The sequence below is a fragment of the Pristiophorus japonicus genome, chromosome 2 (assembly GCF_044704955.1).
Source record: "Pristiophorus japonicus isolate sPriJap1 chromosome 2, sPriJap1.hap1, whole genome shotgun sequence".
Classification (NCBI taxonomy): domain Eukaryota; kingdom Metazoa; phylum Chordata; class Chondrichthyes; family Pristiophoridae; genus Pristiophorus; species Pristiophorus japonicus.
The window spans coordinates 329,113,044-329,131,525 of NC_091978.1; the positions used below are offsets into that span (position 1 = coordinate 329,113,044).

Genomic DNA, 18,482 nt, shown 5'->3' on the forward strand with positions numbered 1-18,482 from the left:
TCTCTACCACAGAAAGTTGTTGAGGCCAATTCACTAAATATATTCAAAAAGGAGTTAGATGTAGTCCTTACTACTAGGGGGATCAAGGGGTATGGCGAGAAAGCAGGAATGGGGTACTGAAGTTGCATGTTCAGCCATGAACTCATTGAATGGCGGTGCAGGCTCGAAGGGCTGAATAGCCTACTCCTGCACCTATTTTCTATGTTTCTATGTCTGTTTCCTGAAACAAAAAGGTCTGGAATGTTGGACTGCGCAGTATAAATGCATCATGACAGCTCCCAGGGAATTTGCATGAACTTCTTGTGGTTGCATACCATGAGCGCATTGATAGACATATATCCCTTGAGGTTTATAAAAACTCTTGCTTGCTGTGGCAGTGCTTGGATTACCACATGTGCACAGTCGATGGCAATCTGTACCTGTGGGAATCCAACCAGAGAGACACATCTGAGTGCCTTCTCGTTCTGGCTATTGTCATCACAGGGGACGTCCCAGCCCTGACAAAAAATCCATCCATCCTTATGTACAGTGGACTGTGGGACCCTCGAAAATGTCTCTGGTCGTGCCCTAGAAAGAAAAATAAATACTTGCATTTATATAGCGCCTTTCACGACCATCTCAAAGCGCTTTATCGCCAATGAAGTACTTTAAGAGTGTCGTCACTGTTGTAATGTGGGAAACGCAGCTGCCACTTTACACATAGCAAGCTCCCACAAACAGCAATGTGATAATGGCCAGATAATCTGATTTTGTTATGTTGATTGAGGAATATATATTGGCCAGGATACCGGAGATAACTCCCCAACTCTTCTTCGAAATAGTGCCATGAGATCTTTTACGTCCACCTGAGAGAGCAGACAGGGCCTCAGCTTAACATCTCATCCAAAAGACCACACCTCAGCACTGCACTGGAGTGTCAGCCTAGATTTATATACTTAAGTCCCTTGCGTGGGACTTGAACCTACAGCCTTCTGACTCAGGCGAGTGAGCTACCCACTGAGCCACTGGCTGACACTGAAAGAACCAGAGGCAAAAAAATGAAGGCGGTGCTGACTGCAAGCATATAATTGATGTCAATTCTGCCTATATTAGCTGATCTGTTCCTGTTCTGGATTAAAACAATGTAAAAACACACTTGTATTTTTGCAAGCAGGAGTGCTTCTCGGGTCCTCAGAAGGAAGCATTCGGCTTCCCTTTCTCTGGGCTCACCCTGATCACGTCCAGAGCCGCCCCCCCTACCCCTTACCTGGGTCCCTGGATGCAACCTCCTGTCACTGAATTTCAGCTCCCGCCTCAGGTGGGTCAGAGAGAACATTTATGGTAATGCTGCCCGGCTGTTCAAAACGGCCGGTCCTCCACATCCCTGGGTTCACCACCCCCTTTGGGGCTCATGCACACCATGCCCCACCCATAAAATTGGGCCACTGTCTTAATTTATCTCTCTTTCTCTCACTCACATACAGGTGTTCACATTTAGGATCTCTGTCACAAGGCTCTGTCCTTGGTCCCCTCCTATTTCTCAGCCGCATGCTGCCCCTCGGCAACATCATCCGAAAACATAAGTCAGGTTCACATGTACGCTGATGGCACCCAGCTCTACCTCACCACCACCTCTCTCAACTCCTCCACTGTTTCTAAATTGTCAGACTGCTTGTTCGATATCCAATACTGGATCAGAAAAATTTTATGTTTGCAATAACTGTTAGACTGAGTACTGTTTAACTCCAAGAGGTATGACCTTGCTCTGCTTTATTAAGGCCCAAAGTGACTAATATACAAAATGGCTGGCCTTTTATACTTGGACTGCATACACGTGCGTGCAGCCCAATTGTCTTCAACAGTGATGCCATCTAATGGTTAGTGATCCCAAAGGTACATACATGACAATACCCCCCTCTGAGATATTAACATAGTCTTTTACAAATTGAGACGGTCCGGTGTTTTACACTCCTGGGTTGACCGTCTCAGTTCAACTCCAGCCTTGGGTGAGTGTTCAGAGTCTGTTGTGACTGGTGGCTGACCTAGTGGGAGTGGCAATGGCCATGTCAGGGGATTGAAAGTTCATTCTCACTGAACATGTCAGTGATTGAAAGTCCCGATTCACTGATGACCACTGAGTCCTCTGTAGACTGAGGGTTGGTTGGTTGGTCGTCGATTGTCTCTTCCTCCGACTGTTCCGGTTCGTCTGTGTGCCGCAGCTTTGTCTGATATGTTTCCTGCATTTTTGTCCATTTTTGAGCTTGACAATAAATACTCTGTTGCCCTCCTTGGCCATGACACTACCAGTGATCCACTTGGGACCCTGACCATAATTCAGAACATATACAGGATCATTTATAGAAATACCGTGTGACACAGCTGTGCGATCGTGATACCCATGTTGATTTTGTCTTCTATATTCAACATGATTATTCAAGTCAGGGTGTACAAGAGATAGCTTGGTCTTAAGACCTCTCTTCATCATTAGTTCAGCAGGCAAGACCCCGGTAAGCGTGTGTGGTCTTGTCCTGTAACTAAGCAGTATGCATGACAGGCAGGTCTGCAGTGACCCTTGGGTTACTCGCTTCATACTCTGCTTTATGATTTGGACAGCACATTCTGCTTGTCCATTGGATGCAGGTTTACATGTTTACATGGGTCATAATGTACCAGCAGCTTGTTAGAGCTAAGCAGATTTGTGGCTTTCTCAAAAGCTCTATCTTGAGATGCACACACCCAATTGTCGCCTTTTCTGAGCAGCATGTGCAGTGGTTCTACTAAGGTGTTCAATTTAGGTCGGAATTTACCGAAGTAGTTGAGTAGACCCAGGAACGAACGCAGCTCCGTCACATTCTGCGGCTTGGGTGCATTCTTGATGGCCTTGGTTTTCGCGTCCGTGGGCCTGATGTCGTCAGCGGCAATTTTCCTCCCCAGGAATTAGAGGTCTGGTGCCATGAAGACACACTTCGAGCATTTCAGTCTGAGTCCCACTTTGTCCAGATGATGTAGAATCTCTTCCAGCTTGTTCAGATGTTCCTCAGAGTCACGACCTGTGATCAGGAAGTCATCTTGGAACACGGCTGTTCTGGGAATGAACTTTAGTAGACTCTCCATGTTCCTCTGAAATATTGCTGCAGCCAAGTGAATTACAAAAGGGCACCTGTGATAAATAAACAGTCCTTTAAGCGTGTTAATGCGAAGAGGATGCTATGAGGCTGCAGAGTGACTTGATAGGTTAGGTGAGTGGGCAAATGCATGGCAGATGAAGTATAATGTGGATAAATGTGAGGTTATCCACTTTGGTGGTAAAAACAGAGACAGACTATTATCTGAATGGTGACAGATTAGGAAAAGGGGAGGTGCAACGAGACCTGGGTGTCATGGTACATCAGTCATTGAAGGTTGGAATGCAGGTACAGCAGGCGGTTAAGAAAGCAAATGGCATGTTGGCCTTCATAGCGAGGGGATTTGAGTACAGGGGCAGGGAGGTGTTACTACAGTTGTACAGGGCCTTGGTGAGGCCACACCTGGAGTATTATGTACAGTTTTGGTCTCCTAACTTGAGGAAGGACATTCTTGCTATTGAGGGAGTGCAGCGAAGGTTCACCAGACTGATTCCCGGGATGGGGGGACGGACATATCAAGAAAGACTGGATCAACTGGGCTTGTATTCACTGGAGTTCAGAAGAATGAGAGGGGACCTCATAGAAACGTTTAAAATTCTGACAGGGTTAGACAGGTTAGATGCAGGAAGAATGTTCCCAATGTTGGAGAAGTTCAGAACCAGGGGACACAGTCTAAGGATAAGGGGTAAGCCATTTAGGACCGAGATGAGGAGAAACTTCTTCACCCAGAGAGTGGTGAACGTGTGGAATTCTCTACCACAGAAAGTTGTTGAGGCCAATTCACTAAATATATTCAAAAAGGAGTTAGATGTAGTCCTTACTACTAGGGGGATAAAGGGGTATGGCGCGAAAGCAGGAATGGGGTACTGAAGTTGCATGTTCAGCCATGAACTCATTGAATGGCGGTGCAGGCTCGAAGGGCCGAATGGCCTACTCCTGCACCTATTTTCTATGCAACGGCCCATCGTTATTCGTCAGGAGTTAGCTCGAGAAAATAAAATAGAAATGGTACACCATCAAAGCTTTGTCATCAGCAGATGATGATTTGTGTGCTCAAGTGCTGAGCAAATTTCCCTCACTGTTTGAACCGGGAATTGGCAGCTTCAAGGGAGCCGCGGTGCAGATTCACCGAGGCCCAGCCGCAAGGCCCATCCATCACAAAGCCAGGGCGGTCCCACACATGATGAGAGAAAAGGTCGAGCTCGAATTGGACAGGCTACAACGCGAGGGGGTCATCTCACCGGTCGAATTTAATGAATGGGCCAGCCCCATTGTTCCGGTGTTAAAGAGCGACGGCACGGTCAGAATTTGTGGAGACTACAAGATCATGATCAACCGAGTTTTGAAACAAGATCAGTACCCGCTACTGAAAGCTGATGACCTGTTTGCAACATTCGCTGGGGGGAAATCGTTCACCAAATTGTATCTAACGTCGGCCTATATGACACAGGAACTGGTTGAATCAAAGAAACTTACGTGCATCATCACGCGCAAAGGACTGTTTATTTACAACAGGTGCCCTTTTGGCATTCGTTCGGCGTCAGCCATATTTCACAGAAATATGGAGAGCCTATTAAAATCTGTCCCCAGGACCAAGGTATTCCAAGACAACATCCTAGTCATAGGTCGTGACACTGCCGAACACCTGCACAATCTGGAAGAGGTTCTGCGTCGTCTGGACAAAGTGGGACTCAGGCTGAAATGTTCGAAGTGCATTTTCATGGTACCAGAGGTCGAATTCCTTGGACAAAAGATTGCTGATTGATGGGATCGGGCCGACAGACGCGAAAACAGAGGCCATTAAAAATGAGCCAGGCCCCAGAATGGGATGGAGCTGCATTCGTTTCTGGGTCTTCTCAACTACTTCGGTAACTTCTTACCCAAATTGAGAACAGTATTAGAGCCTTTGCACAAGCTGCTCAGGAAAGGAGACAACTGGGTGTGGGGTGAACTTCAAGACAGCCTTTGAGAAGGCTAGAAATCTGTTGTGTTCCCACAAGCTACTGGTACTGTATGACCCATGCAAGCTTCTAGTTTTGACCTGTGATGCGTCATCCTATGGGGTTGGCTGCGTACTCCAGCAAGCCAATGAGTCAGGCAAACTACAACCAGTTGCATACGCATCTCGAAGCCTGTCCAAGGCGGAAAGAGCCTACGGCATTGTAGAGAAAGAGGCTTTAGCATGTGTTTATGGGGTAAAAAAAATGCACCATTATCTGTTTGGGCTTCGCTTCGAGCTGGAAACCGATCACAAGCCGCTTATATTGTTGTTCTCGGAACATATGGGTATCAATACCAACGTGTCGTCCCGCATCCAGAGGTGGGCGCCGACATTATCTGCCTATGATTATGTCATTCGCTATAGACCAGGCACCGACAACTGCGCTGTTGCATTGAGCCGGTTATCATTGCCCACACCGGAGGTGGAAACGCCAATGCCTGCAGAGCTACTCATGGTCATGGATGCCTTTGAGAGTGAAGGGTCGCCTGTCACTGCTCAACAAGTTATGACCTGGACCAGCCAGGATCTGACCCTATCGGTTGTAAAACGTTGTGTTCTTAACAGGGACTGGTCGACCATCCCCAAAGAAATGGGTGATGAAACCAAACCGTACAGCCGTCGCAAAGATGAGCTTTCCACCCAGTCCAACTGTTTACTGTGGGGTAATCATGTTGTAATGCCCAAGAAAGGCAGGGTGAGATTTGTACGAGAGTTACATAGTACGCATCCCGGTATTGTCATGATGAAGGCCATCGCCAGGTACCATGTTTGGTGGCCTGGCATTGACTCAGACTTAGAGTCATGCGTGCATCAGTGCAGCACATGCATGCATTTTAGTAATGCCCCAAAGGAAGCTCCGCTCAGTCTGCGGTCATGGCTATCCAAACCGTGGTCCAGAATCCACATCGACTTTGCGGGCCCCTTCCTCGGTAAAATGTTTTTTGTGGTGGTGGATGCATACTCCAAATAGATAGAATGTGTGATCATGTCATCCAGCACTTCCACTGCCACCATTGAGAACCTGAGAGCCATGTTTGCCACACATGGTCTGCCAGACATCGTTGTCTGCGACAACAGACCGCGTTTCATGAGCCTGGAATTCAAGAGTTTATGAAACGCAACGGCATAAAACACGTGAGGTCAGCCCCGTTCAAACCCGCGTCCAATGGTCAAGCGGAGTGGGCAGTTCAAACCATCAAGCAGAGCTTGAAACGCATAACTCGCGGTTCCTTGCAGATACGCCTATCACGCATACTGCTCAGTTACAGGACAAAGCCATACACGTTTACCGAGGTCCCGCCTGCGGAACTACTGATGAAGAGAGGCCTCAAAACGGGGGCTCTAGTCCATCCTGACCTTAACGATCATAGCGAACCCCGACGTCAACGCCAGCAGTGGTATCACAATCGCGCCGCAGTGTCAAGCGACATATCTGTAAATGACCCAGTGTATGTCCTTAACCATGGTCAAGGGCCCAAGTGGCTCCCGGGCAGTGTTACAGATAAGTAGGGTAACCGGGTATATATGGTTAAGCTCAATATTGGGCAGATGTGCAGGAAACACATTGATCAAATCAAGCTAAGACACACTGACGAATTGGAACAGTTGGAAGAAGACACCACGAGCTTCGACGACCAACCAACTCACGTCCAGCCATCAGAAGAACCCACTGTGGTCAACGCCCAGCCCCAAGTCGTGAGAGACTCGGAAAGCACTGGGATTGTACTGAGACGGTCAACCAGGCAGCAAAGGGCTCCGGACCATCTGAACTTGTAATATGGACTTGTGCCAAGAACTGGAGGCGGGAATGATGTATGTATATAAGTGGTGGTGGGCACTACCGTCGGAGGTCCTCGGGTCATAGGTACACTCGTGCTGGGCCCGGTATATAACCTGAACTTCACCTTTGTATCTTCACTTCTGGAAGCCATTAAAGACTGACCAGTTACACCGAGTCACTGGCTCACAGTACGGAGTTCATTGTATCATTTCATACACTGCAGATGTGACATTGGGTTTCCTGCTGAGCTCACTGTCTGAAGCAGCGTGTCCATTGCTGGGCTGTATACTGAAATCATTCAAATCAGCAGGCAGCACTAAGATAATGTGCTGCTTATAATTTTTTTTACAGGTGTGAGCAAATCTCACCCCACGGTGCTACCGCCTGTTTTCAGGCCTTTTCACATTTGTAGGGGTCAGTGTCCATGACGCTCACCATGAACTCTGTTCCCTAGCCATTGATTCAATCCCCCTCCCTGGACACTGTCGATGTTCTGTATCATCACGGACGGTAAGTCGGAGAATATAGTAACTGTTACTTGTCTCTCCTTTTCTGCTTCTGGCACTGTCTTTCTCATCTTTGCTACTTCTTTCCCCATAACTCTTACTTTTGCTTCTCTCAAATAAATCTAATTGGCTGGATAAGATGCATCTGAGAGTCCTTGAGGAAACTGCAGGAACTGTGGCACAAATCTTCCAGAAATCACTTAGTATTGGAAAAGTGCCTGGGGCCTGTAGAATGACAAATGTTACTCCTATTTCTAAGAAAGGTAGCAAAAGTGACCCAGGAAACTACCTACCAGTGAGTTTAATGTCCATTGTGTGTAAAGTTATGGAAATCTATATTCAAAATATGATCATGAAGCATCTGGATAGAAATAAAATCATGAAGGATAGGTTTTGCTTTAAGCGTGTGACAAAGGAGCTTGATGGGGTAAGGCAGTGGATGTGGTGTACTTGAATTTCAATAAGGGCTTTGATACAGTTCCTCTGCAAAGACTAGTACTGAAAATAAAGAAAGCGGGAATCAGTGGAAATACTACAATAGATACTTAATGAAGGATTATGGATTTTTCAAAACCAGTAATAAACTGACTACTAAAAAAATTCTGAATTGCTGAAAAAGCAGAATACTGTTAGATTCACAGTCAAGGACATCGTGCAGCTGGGAGTTAAACCGAACAAAGACAAAGGAACTCAGCTGACCAAGAGGGCAGGGAGATGACACGAATTGAGGTAACCAATGAAATAAAAGGCACGCAAAGAGAGTGAATGGGATTGGTGGACAAGACTTGACATGCCAATGATCGATGCATCATGTCAGCAATCACGTGTTAAGCCTGTAAGGGGGTATAAGGAAGCATTATTTAACCCTCTCCGGGGCTGCAGTCGGCAGGGAGGGAATCCATTGCTCCAGAAGAAAGAAGCCGTCAGGAGTGGACCCTCAGACAGGGACATGATAAACATTTCGTTTTGGACATTATATAGACTCCTTTTAACACATTATTGTTAACTGTTTATTGAATAATTGGTAGAAGTAATAAAACATTGTTGATTATACCAATACCTTGATTATGTTTGTGACTGATCTTCCTACTGGGCTTGAACCTAATATCTATAGTATTAGAGTGAAATTCTGCAAAGTGGGTAAAATCCTACAGTAATTGGTTGACCGATAGATCCAAAGGGGTTGGTACAGGGATTGTCATTAGCCGAGGAGAATGTTACCAGCGGGGTCCGACAGGGTTCTGTTTTGGGACCTCTTTTGTTTTACTATCTTCATAAATTATCTAAAGCTAGGAGTGATAAGCACAGTGGTTTAAATTTGCTAATGAAGCTAGTAGACTCCAAAGCTGAACAGGACAATTTGAATATATTTGGGAATTGGGAAGACAAGTGGCAGATAAATTCAATGTAGAGAAATGCAAAGTGCTTCACATAGGACAAAAAATCTAGGAAGAGACTTTGGGACTGAAATTGCCCCTCTCCTTAAGGCCTCTTACCACCGCATATCACCAGCCATGTTGCGGAATGGAGTGGCTACCGACTTTTCGTGGAATGGCCATGATGGCCCAATTGCCCTTCCGAGGTTTCCCAGCGATGCCCCGATTCCTCCCCGTTACCGCTCCGCTGCTGCCGATCCATGTTAAGTACGTCATCATTGTGCGCACCGCCGATCTCCGCCCCCCAACCGCGAAAATCTTCGGCCCGCCTGGCGGTGCCAAAACCTGATTTTTTTTCCCCCGGTGGTCCAGTGAGTCCGTGGCCTTCTGCAATGGCAGTGTGGCTTCCTTTAAAGGGGAGGATGTGCTGCCGCCATTTTTTTTTTTGTTGGCCGACTGCCATGTCAGCCCGACAATTATGCCCCCAGGTTGGCACCCCTCTTGTGTGCCAGGCCTCTGGCCCAGCTAAATCCCTCCCTGCTGACCCAGTGGACCGAAGTTTTAAAATCGCAAAGATTCTTCCCTTTAAATGGAGGGGTGAGCCGTGGTGATGCGGCAGCGCCCCCAACTTCCGCCCTTCAGGTGTTGCCACCGCCGCGTATCAAGCCCTCTGGTGTAGTCACCACCCCATTAAGAGCAACTTCCGTATCCGAATTTGAATAAAAACAACAAAGAGCGGAATTTCGCTCGAGGCGACCTCAACCACAACTGCGGCAAAAACTATTGAAATGGGGTGCGTGCGCCCCATTTCGGGCGGGGAGCAATTTCAGCCCCTATTACTTCAATGGAAGGAAAATAATGTATATGGAAAATGAATGAGCTCTGGAGGTCCTGATTGGCAATAAATTGAAGCGATCACAACAAACTTTGATGGCAGTGAGTAAAGCAAATGTATTAAGAGATCAATATTGAGCCGAAATAGTGGTAATTCTGCCACTTTGTAAATCACTTTATGCACAGTTCTGGTCATCGCAATACAAAAAGGATATTATCAGCTATTAATCAGATACAGAAGGAGCAATCAGAATGCTTATGGGGATAGAGGTATTGGATTATGACAAACACTTGGAAGAGAAAATTGAGAGATGATATATGATTACTGTTTTTAGGATTCTAAAGGGAGTAGATACTGTAGACCATGATGAGTTGTTTCGTGTTGTCCAGAACAGAATCAGAGAACACATCCTGTGCTTGAAGGGGGCTAAATTCAAAACTAATCTGCAGAAACATTATTTCAGTGAGCGAGTGGTACATCTGTGGAACAGACTCTCGGGAGATGGTAGAAACAGATATTGTTGATTCAGTTAAATGCAAATTAGATCGATTTCTTTCAGAAAATATTTTGTGATACAGTATATGAGTAATTTGAGACATGAGATGGTAAATGTAGCATGCATGGGAGGAACAGATGACTTTGGACCTATGTTTCCCAAACCTCTTCACCACTGGGGGTTTTCCGCACCTCGTTCTATATGCAACTAGTCTAATAGAAAAGTTGTATCTGTAAATGTATCAGATAGAGGGAGGAGCCAAGATTGATAGAGATTGATTGCCATTAGTTAACTGTTATGTATGCAATAAAGGTTCACACTGAGTACTGTTTAACTAAGCAAGGTACGACCTTGCCTGTGCTTTATTTAGTCCCAAAGTGACTCACTCACAAAGTGGCTGGCCTTTTATACCAGAGCAGCACCATGTGCGGCTGCTCAGTGGCCTCCAACAATGACACCATCTGGTGGCTACAAACAGCATGTACATACATGACAATACCCTCCTCTGAGATCTTATCACAGTCTTTCACAGGTTGAGACAGTTCGGTGCTTTACGTTCCCGGGTTGACCGTCTCAGTTCGATTCCGGCCTTGGGTGAATGTACGGAGTCTGTTGTGGCTGGTGGTTGGATGGCTGACTTGTTGGGGGTGGCAGTGGCCATGTCAGGAATTGCAAGTCCATTTTTATTGAACAAGTCCGTGATGGAAATTCCCAATTCACTGATGACCGTTGAGTCCACTGAAGGCTGCTGGTAGGTTGGTCGGTCGTCAACGGTTTCTTCGTCCGACTGCTCTGGCTCATCTATGTGCCTCAGCTTGTTTGATCCATGTGTTTTCTGCAAGTTTCCCCGTTCTTGAGCTTAATAACAAATACTCTGTTGCCCTCCACGTCCATGACCGTACCAGCGATCCATTTGGGACCCTGACCATAATTCAACACATATACAGGATCATTAACAGAAATCTCGCATGACACATTTGCGTGATCATGGTACCCTTGTTGACTCTGTCTTCTGTATTCAACATGATTACTTAAATCCGGGTGTTCAAGCGATAACTTGGTCTTAAGACCTCTTTTCATCATGAGTTCAGCAGGCGAGATCCCTGTGAGTGTGTGAGGTCTTGTCCTGTAACTCAGCAGTATGCAAGACAAGTAGGTCTGCAGTGACCCTTGGGTTACTCTCCTCATGCTTTGCTTGATCATTTGTACTGCACGTTCTGCTTGCCCGTTGGACACAGGCTTGAACGAGGCTGACCTTACATGTTTTATGCCGTTAAGTTTTACAAACTCCTGAAACTCCTGACTGGTGAAGCACGATCCATTGTCGCTCACCGCTATGTCAAGCAGACCATGTGTCGCGAACATGACATTGATACTCTCTATGGTTGCTGTGGACATACTGGATGACATGATTATGCATTCTATCCACTTCGAATAAGCATCCACCACCACTAAAAATATCTTGCCCAGGAAGGGACCTGTAAAATCTACATGGATCCTGGACCAGGGTTTGGATGGACATGACCACAGACTCAGCGGCGATTCCGCTGGTGCTTTGCTGAGCTGCATGCAAGTGTTGCACTGATACATACATGCTTCCAGCTCAGAATCAATTCCTGGCCACCATACGTGGGACCTGGAAATGGCCTTCATCATCACTATACCAGGATGTGTGCTGTGTAACTCACGCACAAACTTCTCTCTTCCTTGGGCATTACAACGCGATTGCCCCATAATATGCAATCTGCTTGAATAGACAGTTCATCCTTGCGACGAATGTATGGTTTGGCCTCCTCACACATTTGCTTAGGTATGGCAGACCAATCCCCTTTGAGGATGCAACCCTTTACCACCGATAATATCGGGTCCTGGCTGGTCCAGGTCTTAACTTGTTGAGCCATGACAGGGGTGCCTTCACTCTCAAAAGCATCCATGATTAACATTAAATCTGCCGGTTGTGGCATTTCCACCTCCGGTGTGGGCAACGGCAACCGGCTCAAAGCATCGGCACAATTCTCTGTGCCAGATCTGTGGCGAATGACATAATCATAGGCAGATAATGTCAGCGGCCACCTTTGGATACGGGATGAAGCGTTGGTATTGATACCTTTGCTCTCGGAAAAGAACAAAAATGGGCGGCTTGTGATCGGACTCTAATTCGAACCTCAGACCGAACAGGTATTGATGCATCTTTTTAACACAGTAACACACGTTAAAGCTTCTTTTTCTACCATACTGTAGGCTCTTTCTGCTTTAGACAAACTTTTGGATGCATATGCGACAGGTTGAAGTTTCCCCAACTCATTGGCTTGTTGTAACACGCAGCCAATTCCATATGATGATGCGTCACAGGCCAAGACTAAACTTTTACATCGGACATAATGTACCAGCAGCTTGTTCGAGCAAAGCAGATTGGTGGCTTTCTCGATAGCTCTGTCTTGCAATGCTCCCCACACCCAGTTGTTGCCTTTTCTCAATAGCATGTGCAGTGGTTCAAGTAAGGTGCTCAATTTAAGTAGGAAGTTACCAAAGTAGTTGAGTAGACCCAGGAACGAACGTAGTTCCATCACATTCTGCTGCTTGGGTGCATTCTTGATGGCTTTGGTTTTCACATCAGTAGGCCTGATGTCATCAGCAGCGATTTTCCTCCTGAGGAGTTCGACCTCCGGTGCCATGAAGATGCACTTCAAGCATTTAAGTCTGAGTCCCACTCTGTCCACACGCAGTAGAACCTCTTCCAGATTGTTCAGATGTTCCTTGGAGTCACGACCGGTGATCAGGATGTCATCTTGGAACACGACGGTTCTGGGAACGAACTTCAGTAGATTTTCCATATTCCTCTGGAATATTGCTGCAGCCGAGCGAATTCCAAACGGACACCTGTGATAATTAAACAGTCCTTTGTGCGTGTTAATGCACGTAAGACTCATTGACTTCTCGACCAACTCCTGCGTCATATAGGCCGACGTCAAGTCCAGTTTTGTGAACGACTTCCCTCCGGCTAGCGTCGCAAACAATTCATCAGCTTTCGGTAACGGATACTGATCTTGTTTCGAAACCCTGGTGATCATAGCCTTGTAGTCTCCACAGATTCTGACTGTGCCATCACTTTTCAGCTCAGGAACAATAGGGCTGGCCCATTCATTAAATTCGACCGGAGATATGATCCCTTCACGCTGGAGTCTGTCCAGTTTAATTTCGACCTTCTCCCTCAGCATATACGGCACAGCCCGAGCTTTATGATGGACAGGTCTTGCATCTCAGTCCACGTGAATCTGCACCTTGGCTCCCGTGAAGTTGCCGATACCCGGTTCGAACAGCGAGAGGAACTTGCTCAATAGTTGGGCACATGTATCTTCCTCCGATGACAACGCATTTATGTTATTCCAGTCGCATCTGATTTTCTCCAACCAGCTCTTGCCGAGCAGCGTTGGGCCATTGCCTGGAACAATCCACAGCGGTAACTCGTGAACCGCACCGTTATACGACACATTAATTTGTGCACTGCCAATCATCTTTATCAGTTCTTTGGTGTACGTGCGCAGCTTGGCGTTAACAGGGCTCAGCCTGGGCCTTGCAGTCTTAGTATCCCACAGCTTATTAAATGCCCTCTCGTTCATGATCGATTGACTCGCTCCTGTGTCCAGTTCCATCTATACCGGTATCCCGTTAAACTTCACATTAATCAAAATTGGTTTCCTCTTGGTTATGAAAGAGTACAGTCCATACACTTCCTCCTCTGGCATCTCGGATTGTGTATCCGGATCCGCGCTAGTCTGACTCTCATCCTCCACGTGATGTGTCGCAGCTCACTTGCTCATCTGCGGACACTTGTGCTGGAGATGCCCCACTCTCAGACAGCCTTTGCAACTATATTGCTTAAATCGGCACTGCTGGTGCCGATGATTTCCCCCACAATACCAACACGGAGAAGTCGGATACATCCCCACTGGCGGACTTTGGGCAGCCACAGATTTTGCGAACGCCACCGGATAGGCCCTGCCATGTGCCGCTCTGCCGAACGCAGAATCATTTGCGAACACAGCCGGATAGGCCCTGCCATGTGCCGCTCTGCCGAATCAATAGCATTTACAGTACTTGCCGAGGTTCGGTTCTTCACCGACCTTTGCTTTAAACTCCTGTCCGTCGTCATACATGATTGCGCGATCTGGATGGCCTTTTTTAAATCCAACTCCTCCACCGCCAGAAGTTTGTGCAGAATCATCTCGTGGTTGATACCGATTACAAAGAAGTCCCGCAGCATGTCTGCCAACCCCATCCCGAACTTGCACGGTCCCGCTAGACGTCTCAGGTCGGCAACGAATTCCACCGCGCTCTGGCCCTCCTATCGAACATGTGTATAAAACTTGTATCTCGAGATGATGATGCCGTCGTCTGGCTTGGGGTGCTCCCGTACCAATGTACACAACTCCTTGTACATTTTCTCTGTTGGATCACTAGGCATGAGTAGATTCTTTATCAGACCATAGATCTTTGAACTGCACACAATGAAGAACACGGCCCGGCGGCAATCTGCATCATCAGCCCCCTTCATTTTGTTGTCCACACAGTACTGGTTCAAACGGCTCATAAAGTCTGCCCAATCTTCTCCCTCCACGAATCGCTCTAAAAATCCAATCGTTTTCATTTTGCAAACAAAGATTCTTGTATTCTTATCACCAAATGTTATGTATGCAATAAAGGTTCAAACTGAGTACTGTTTAACTAAGCAAGATACGACGTTGCCTGTGCTTTATTTATTCCCAAAGTGACTTACAAAATGGCTGGCCTTTTATACCAGAGCAGCACCATGTGCGTGCTGCTCAGTGGCCTCCAACAATGACACCATCTGGTGGCTACAAACAGCATGTACATACATGACATTAACAACCACATTATTTGTTACTGTCAAGATGATAGAAGGCAAACTAGATGCACCTTGGTCTTTTTTCGTCTAGCAATTCCTATGTTGCTCCCTGTCCATTTATTTCTTTTCAGGTAGGAGATGGTGGATGATATGTGGTATATTGTGATGTGGCAAGGAAAGCAATTACTGCTGGGATGGGATTGTGGGGAAAATGTGGCCCTCCAGGGCTTCCTTTCCACCTACCCCAAATGATCATTGTGTTCCCTATCCCTTCACCTTTCCACTACCTGTTCCCCTCCAACCACTCCCACAAATACTGCAACTCTTCCTCTATGAACAATCTACTCAATAATTGTACCCTGCCCTTGCTACACTGTTTCTCCCCTCAACCTGAGCCTTCCCAGTTGCTTCCCCCAAGGAAGAGTGGCAAGAAGCCCCTCGCCCCCACCAGTTTCCCTACCCTCCCTTTCCATCTGTTTCCCTCAGAGTTTTTTTTGCTCTCAAAATTCACACTTGCCTTTTTTTTAATCAAATTAGAATGAGGGACAAAAGTGCCTGTCATTATTTGTGTCTTTCTCTCCCTCTTTGTCTCTTAGGTATTAGAAATTTGAATCTATTATACATGATTACCATTTGATCGTGTGTAATCCAAACATTGTTTTCTCTCTGTCATTCACACAAATGCACAGCCTATCTTTTTTTTTAATATTCAATATAAATGTTACCTTGGTAAAGCTTTTGAAATGTGCCCTCTTGTTTCTCAAAATTATTTGAAGACAAGCTGCTGAGCAGAGAAATCTATGAGGTAAAGAAAAATATCACCATTAGAGCTGACTGAACAGTACTGATGCAGCCTGAGTATGTAGATACACTGCACTTGCTCAGACAGCATAATCCAAATTCAACTCACAAAGTTGGACAAAAATATCAAGTCCAAACCCAGGCTTTTGGACGCGACTGAGGCCTTGAGTAAAACTTTAATAAAAAAATATTAAAAGTAAATTCAGTGGATAAATTTCATCATGTTATTATGAAATATATAATTTCTTATATTTGTTAAAACTTTTATTTTGAATTTAGAAATTCCAGTTAGAGGGGAAAAATGGCATCTGAAAAAAATCAAATTTATGGGAACCTGGAAGCCAGATTGTGCAAAGGGTGATGTACTCTCGCTGTGAAATAGCAGCTATTGTATGTCGCAATGCAACACCTTTTCCATTGTAAATACCTCAACACCACCTACTGCAAGAACTTGTAATAAGTTTTCAATGAATCGTGTATTCCATATGACAAATTTAATATATAATAGGTAGGTTGGTACCAAAGAGAATACTGTGAATTTGAATCTTGTGTCTTTTTAAACCACAGAGTGGCGAATCAGATAGACAGTACACTGGAACATTTGACTGCTTTATGAAGATCTATAAGAATGAGGGATTTGCTGCTTTTTTCAGAGGAGCCTTTTCAAATATCCTGCGTGGGACTGGTGGTGCTTTAGTGCTTGTGTTCTATGATGAAATGAAGAAATTGCTAGTTATACTGGAAAACAAAATGAGTTAAGAAAATACATTTCTTCGGAATTCAAGTGTATGTGTTGAGCATTGTTGTACAAATGGATTTTTGCTTGGGCAACATAGTTTTAAAATTAGAAAAACAATGAATTTAATAAACTTTAATTGCTTTTATTTTTAATTACTAGAGTACTCCAGTGCTTGGCCCTTAACTAGAACTTTGAGTTCAAGTTCCTGGGGCTGCCTGTCATGAGTTCACTTACTGTAGCTGGATATTATTTTCCTGCTGCTTAACTGGGCCCTGTAGATGATAAGGTATTCCTGAAAACTAACTGGTCATGGAAAATCATAGGTCAGGCATTCTGCCCTTCTAATTAGAGAATGGTATGTATTGGCAAGAGTCTGGAAAGGGCAGTAACTCTTCTACTGTATGTCCCTGTTAATTATGTCCCGTACTGTCATTTATAAGGGTCTCTATCAAAGCATTTTCTACTTCTATGCAGCTCTTAACATAGATGCCTTCTATATTTAGTAGAGATTCCTCCAAGGTTCCGTGGAATTTGCCTAAATATTGTGCCAAGGCCACCTCTTTAATATTTTTAAATCCACACATGCATGAAAATAAGTTGGGAGCGTGCAACTTCGATCAGTGGGGCAGATCAACAGAGTATTTAGACAGGTTCCACCATAATTACAAGAGAACAAAAGAAAAATTAATTTTATTGGAAAACAGCCTCGATACTGAATACACCAAGTTAGCAACACTGTTTTATGTTATCGTTAATGCAGTTATTGGTTATTTAAGCCATAATTCAATGTAACATGCAAAATGCTTCATTCTAGAGGACTGTAATAATGAAGGCAGTGTTAAATAATTTATTTAAATCACTCAAAGAATTGATTTTATGTGCAGTCTAAAAACATTTTTTAGAATAGTGGCAATTTAGTACAATAATAAAACACAGAAATTCATACTGCTGTGTTTATCTAATAATTTTGGTACTTCTCTTCACATGCATGTTTTTCAAAATTAGAATCTTCAGAGTTAAGCATTTGGCATTAGTCGGCCACAATTTTGTATACTTTTGGACTGTTAAGTATTAAAGTATCTCAGTAATGGCTCTTTGATGGTTGATAGCGAGTATATACACTGCATGGTCCAGAATTGAACCTTACAAACTAGGAAAATCTCAGGTCAGATCCTTAATCTGTGTTTAGTTAGCTGATCTCAGGCTGGTTAGCAATGGGAGCACTGAATTTAGCATAAGTTTAGGGGAGATGTAAAATCAGGGATTCTGCTTCTGGTTGCATTTGCATGAGTCACTGCCATCAGGATAAAATGTGGAGTCAAAAAAATTGCTGTGAGATTGAATACAGCATAAAGGGAGCCACTCAGCCGATCACACCTGAACACCTCTCTCAAAGAGCTATTCAGTAATTCCTATTGCCCTGCCCTTTCCCCCTACCCTTTTAATTTATTTTATTTTCAAATATTTATCCACATTCCTTTTAAAAATGATTATGGATTCTGCTGCCATTAGGTTTCTGATGGAACGTTTGATATCCTAATTACTCAAATGTTCTCCTCTGTTCTTTTGAGATTATCTTAATTTATTGGGCCAGAATTTGCTGAAATACAGAGCAGCTATAGTGCAAGCTATTACTATTTCCAGGAAATTATGGCATGAGTATTACTTATACCATAATTTCCTGTGACATTCTGTGCCGCTCTGTCGTGAACAATGAGAATTTCCTAATTATAACTCCGCCTCCCTTCTCTTCGCCCCCCCCGCCATAAAATCAATTGCGATGCTCAATTTTCTGGATTAATGCTACTTTGATCACCGCTGCCCACCTAGTCTGAGCCAGAACGGCACTGTTGACCTGGCAGTGACGTTATTTATTGTTCCAAGATTGATTTCATTTAAACAAAGAGTTTTACCGATTTATTTCGCTAATGCAAAATAATTAGTTGGCCGTAAAGATTCCTGTTAAGTGGAATTGA

The 18,482-nt window shown here is 44.9% G+C and overlaps 1 protein-coding gene across 3 annotated transcripts in view; it reads left to right on the top strand.

Moving 5' to 3' along the window:
• The window catches only part of LOC139248078 (ADP/ATP translocase 4-like), a 169,070-nt gene extending 151,880 nt beyond the window's left edge, over positions 1–17,190 (top strand). For all 3 annotated transcript variants that reach the window (XM_070871838.1, XM_070871831.1, XM_070871845.1), the window contains one exon: positions 16,335–17,190. In XM_070871838.1, the coding sequence (XP_070727939.1) occupies positions 16,335–16,526 (192 nt within the window). In that variant the 3' untranslated portion in view covers positions 16,527–17,190. The remainder of the gene's footprint in view (positions 1–16,334) is intronic.
• Positions 17,191–18,482: the final 1,292 nt, after the last annotated feature.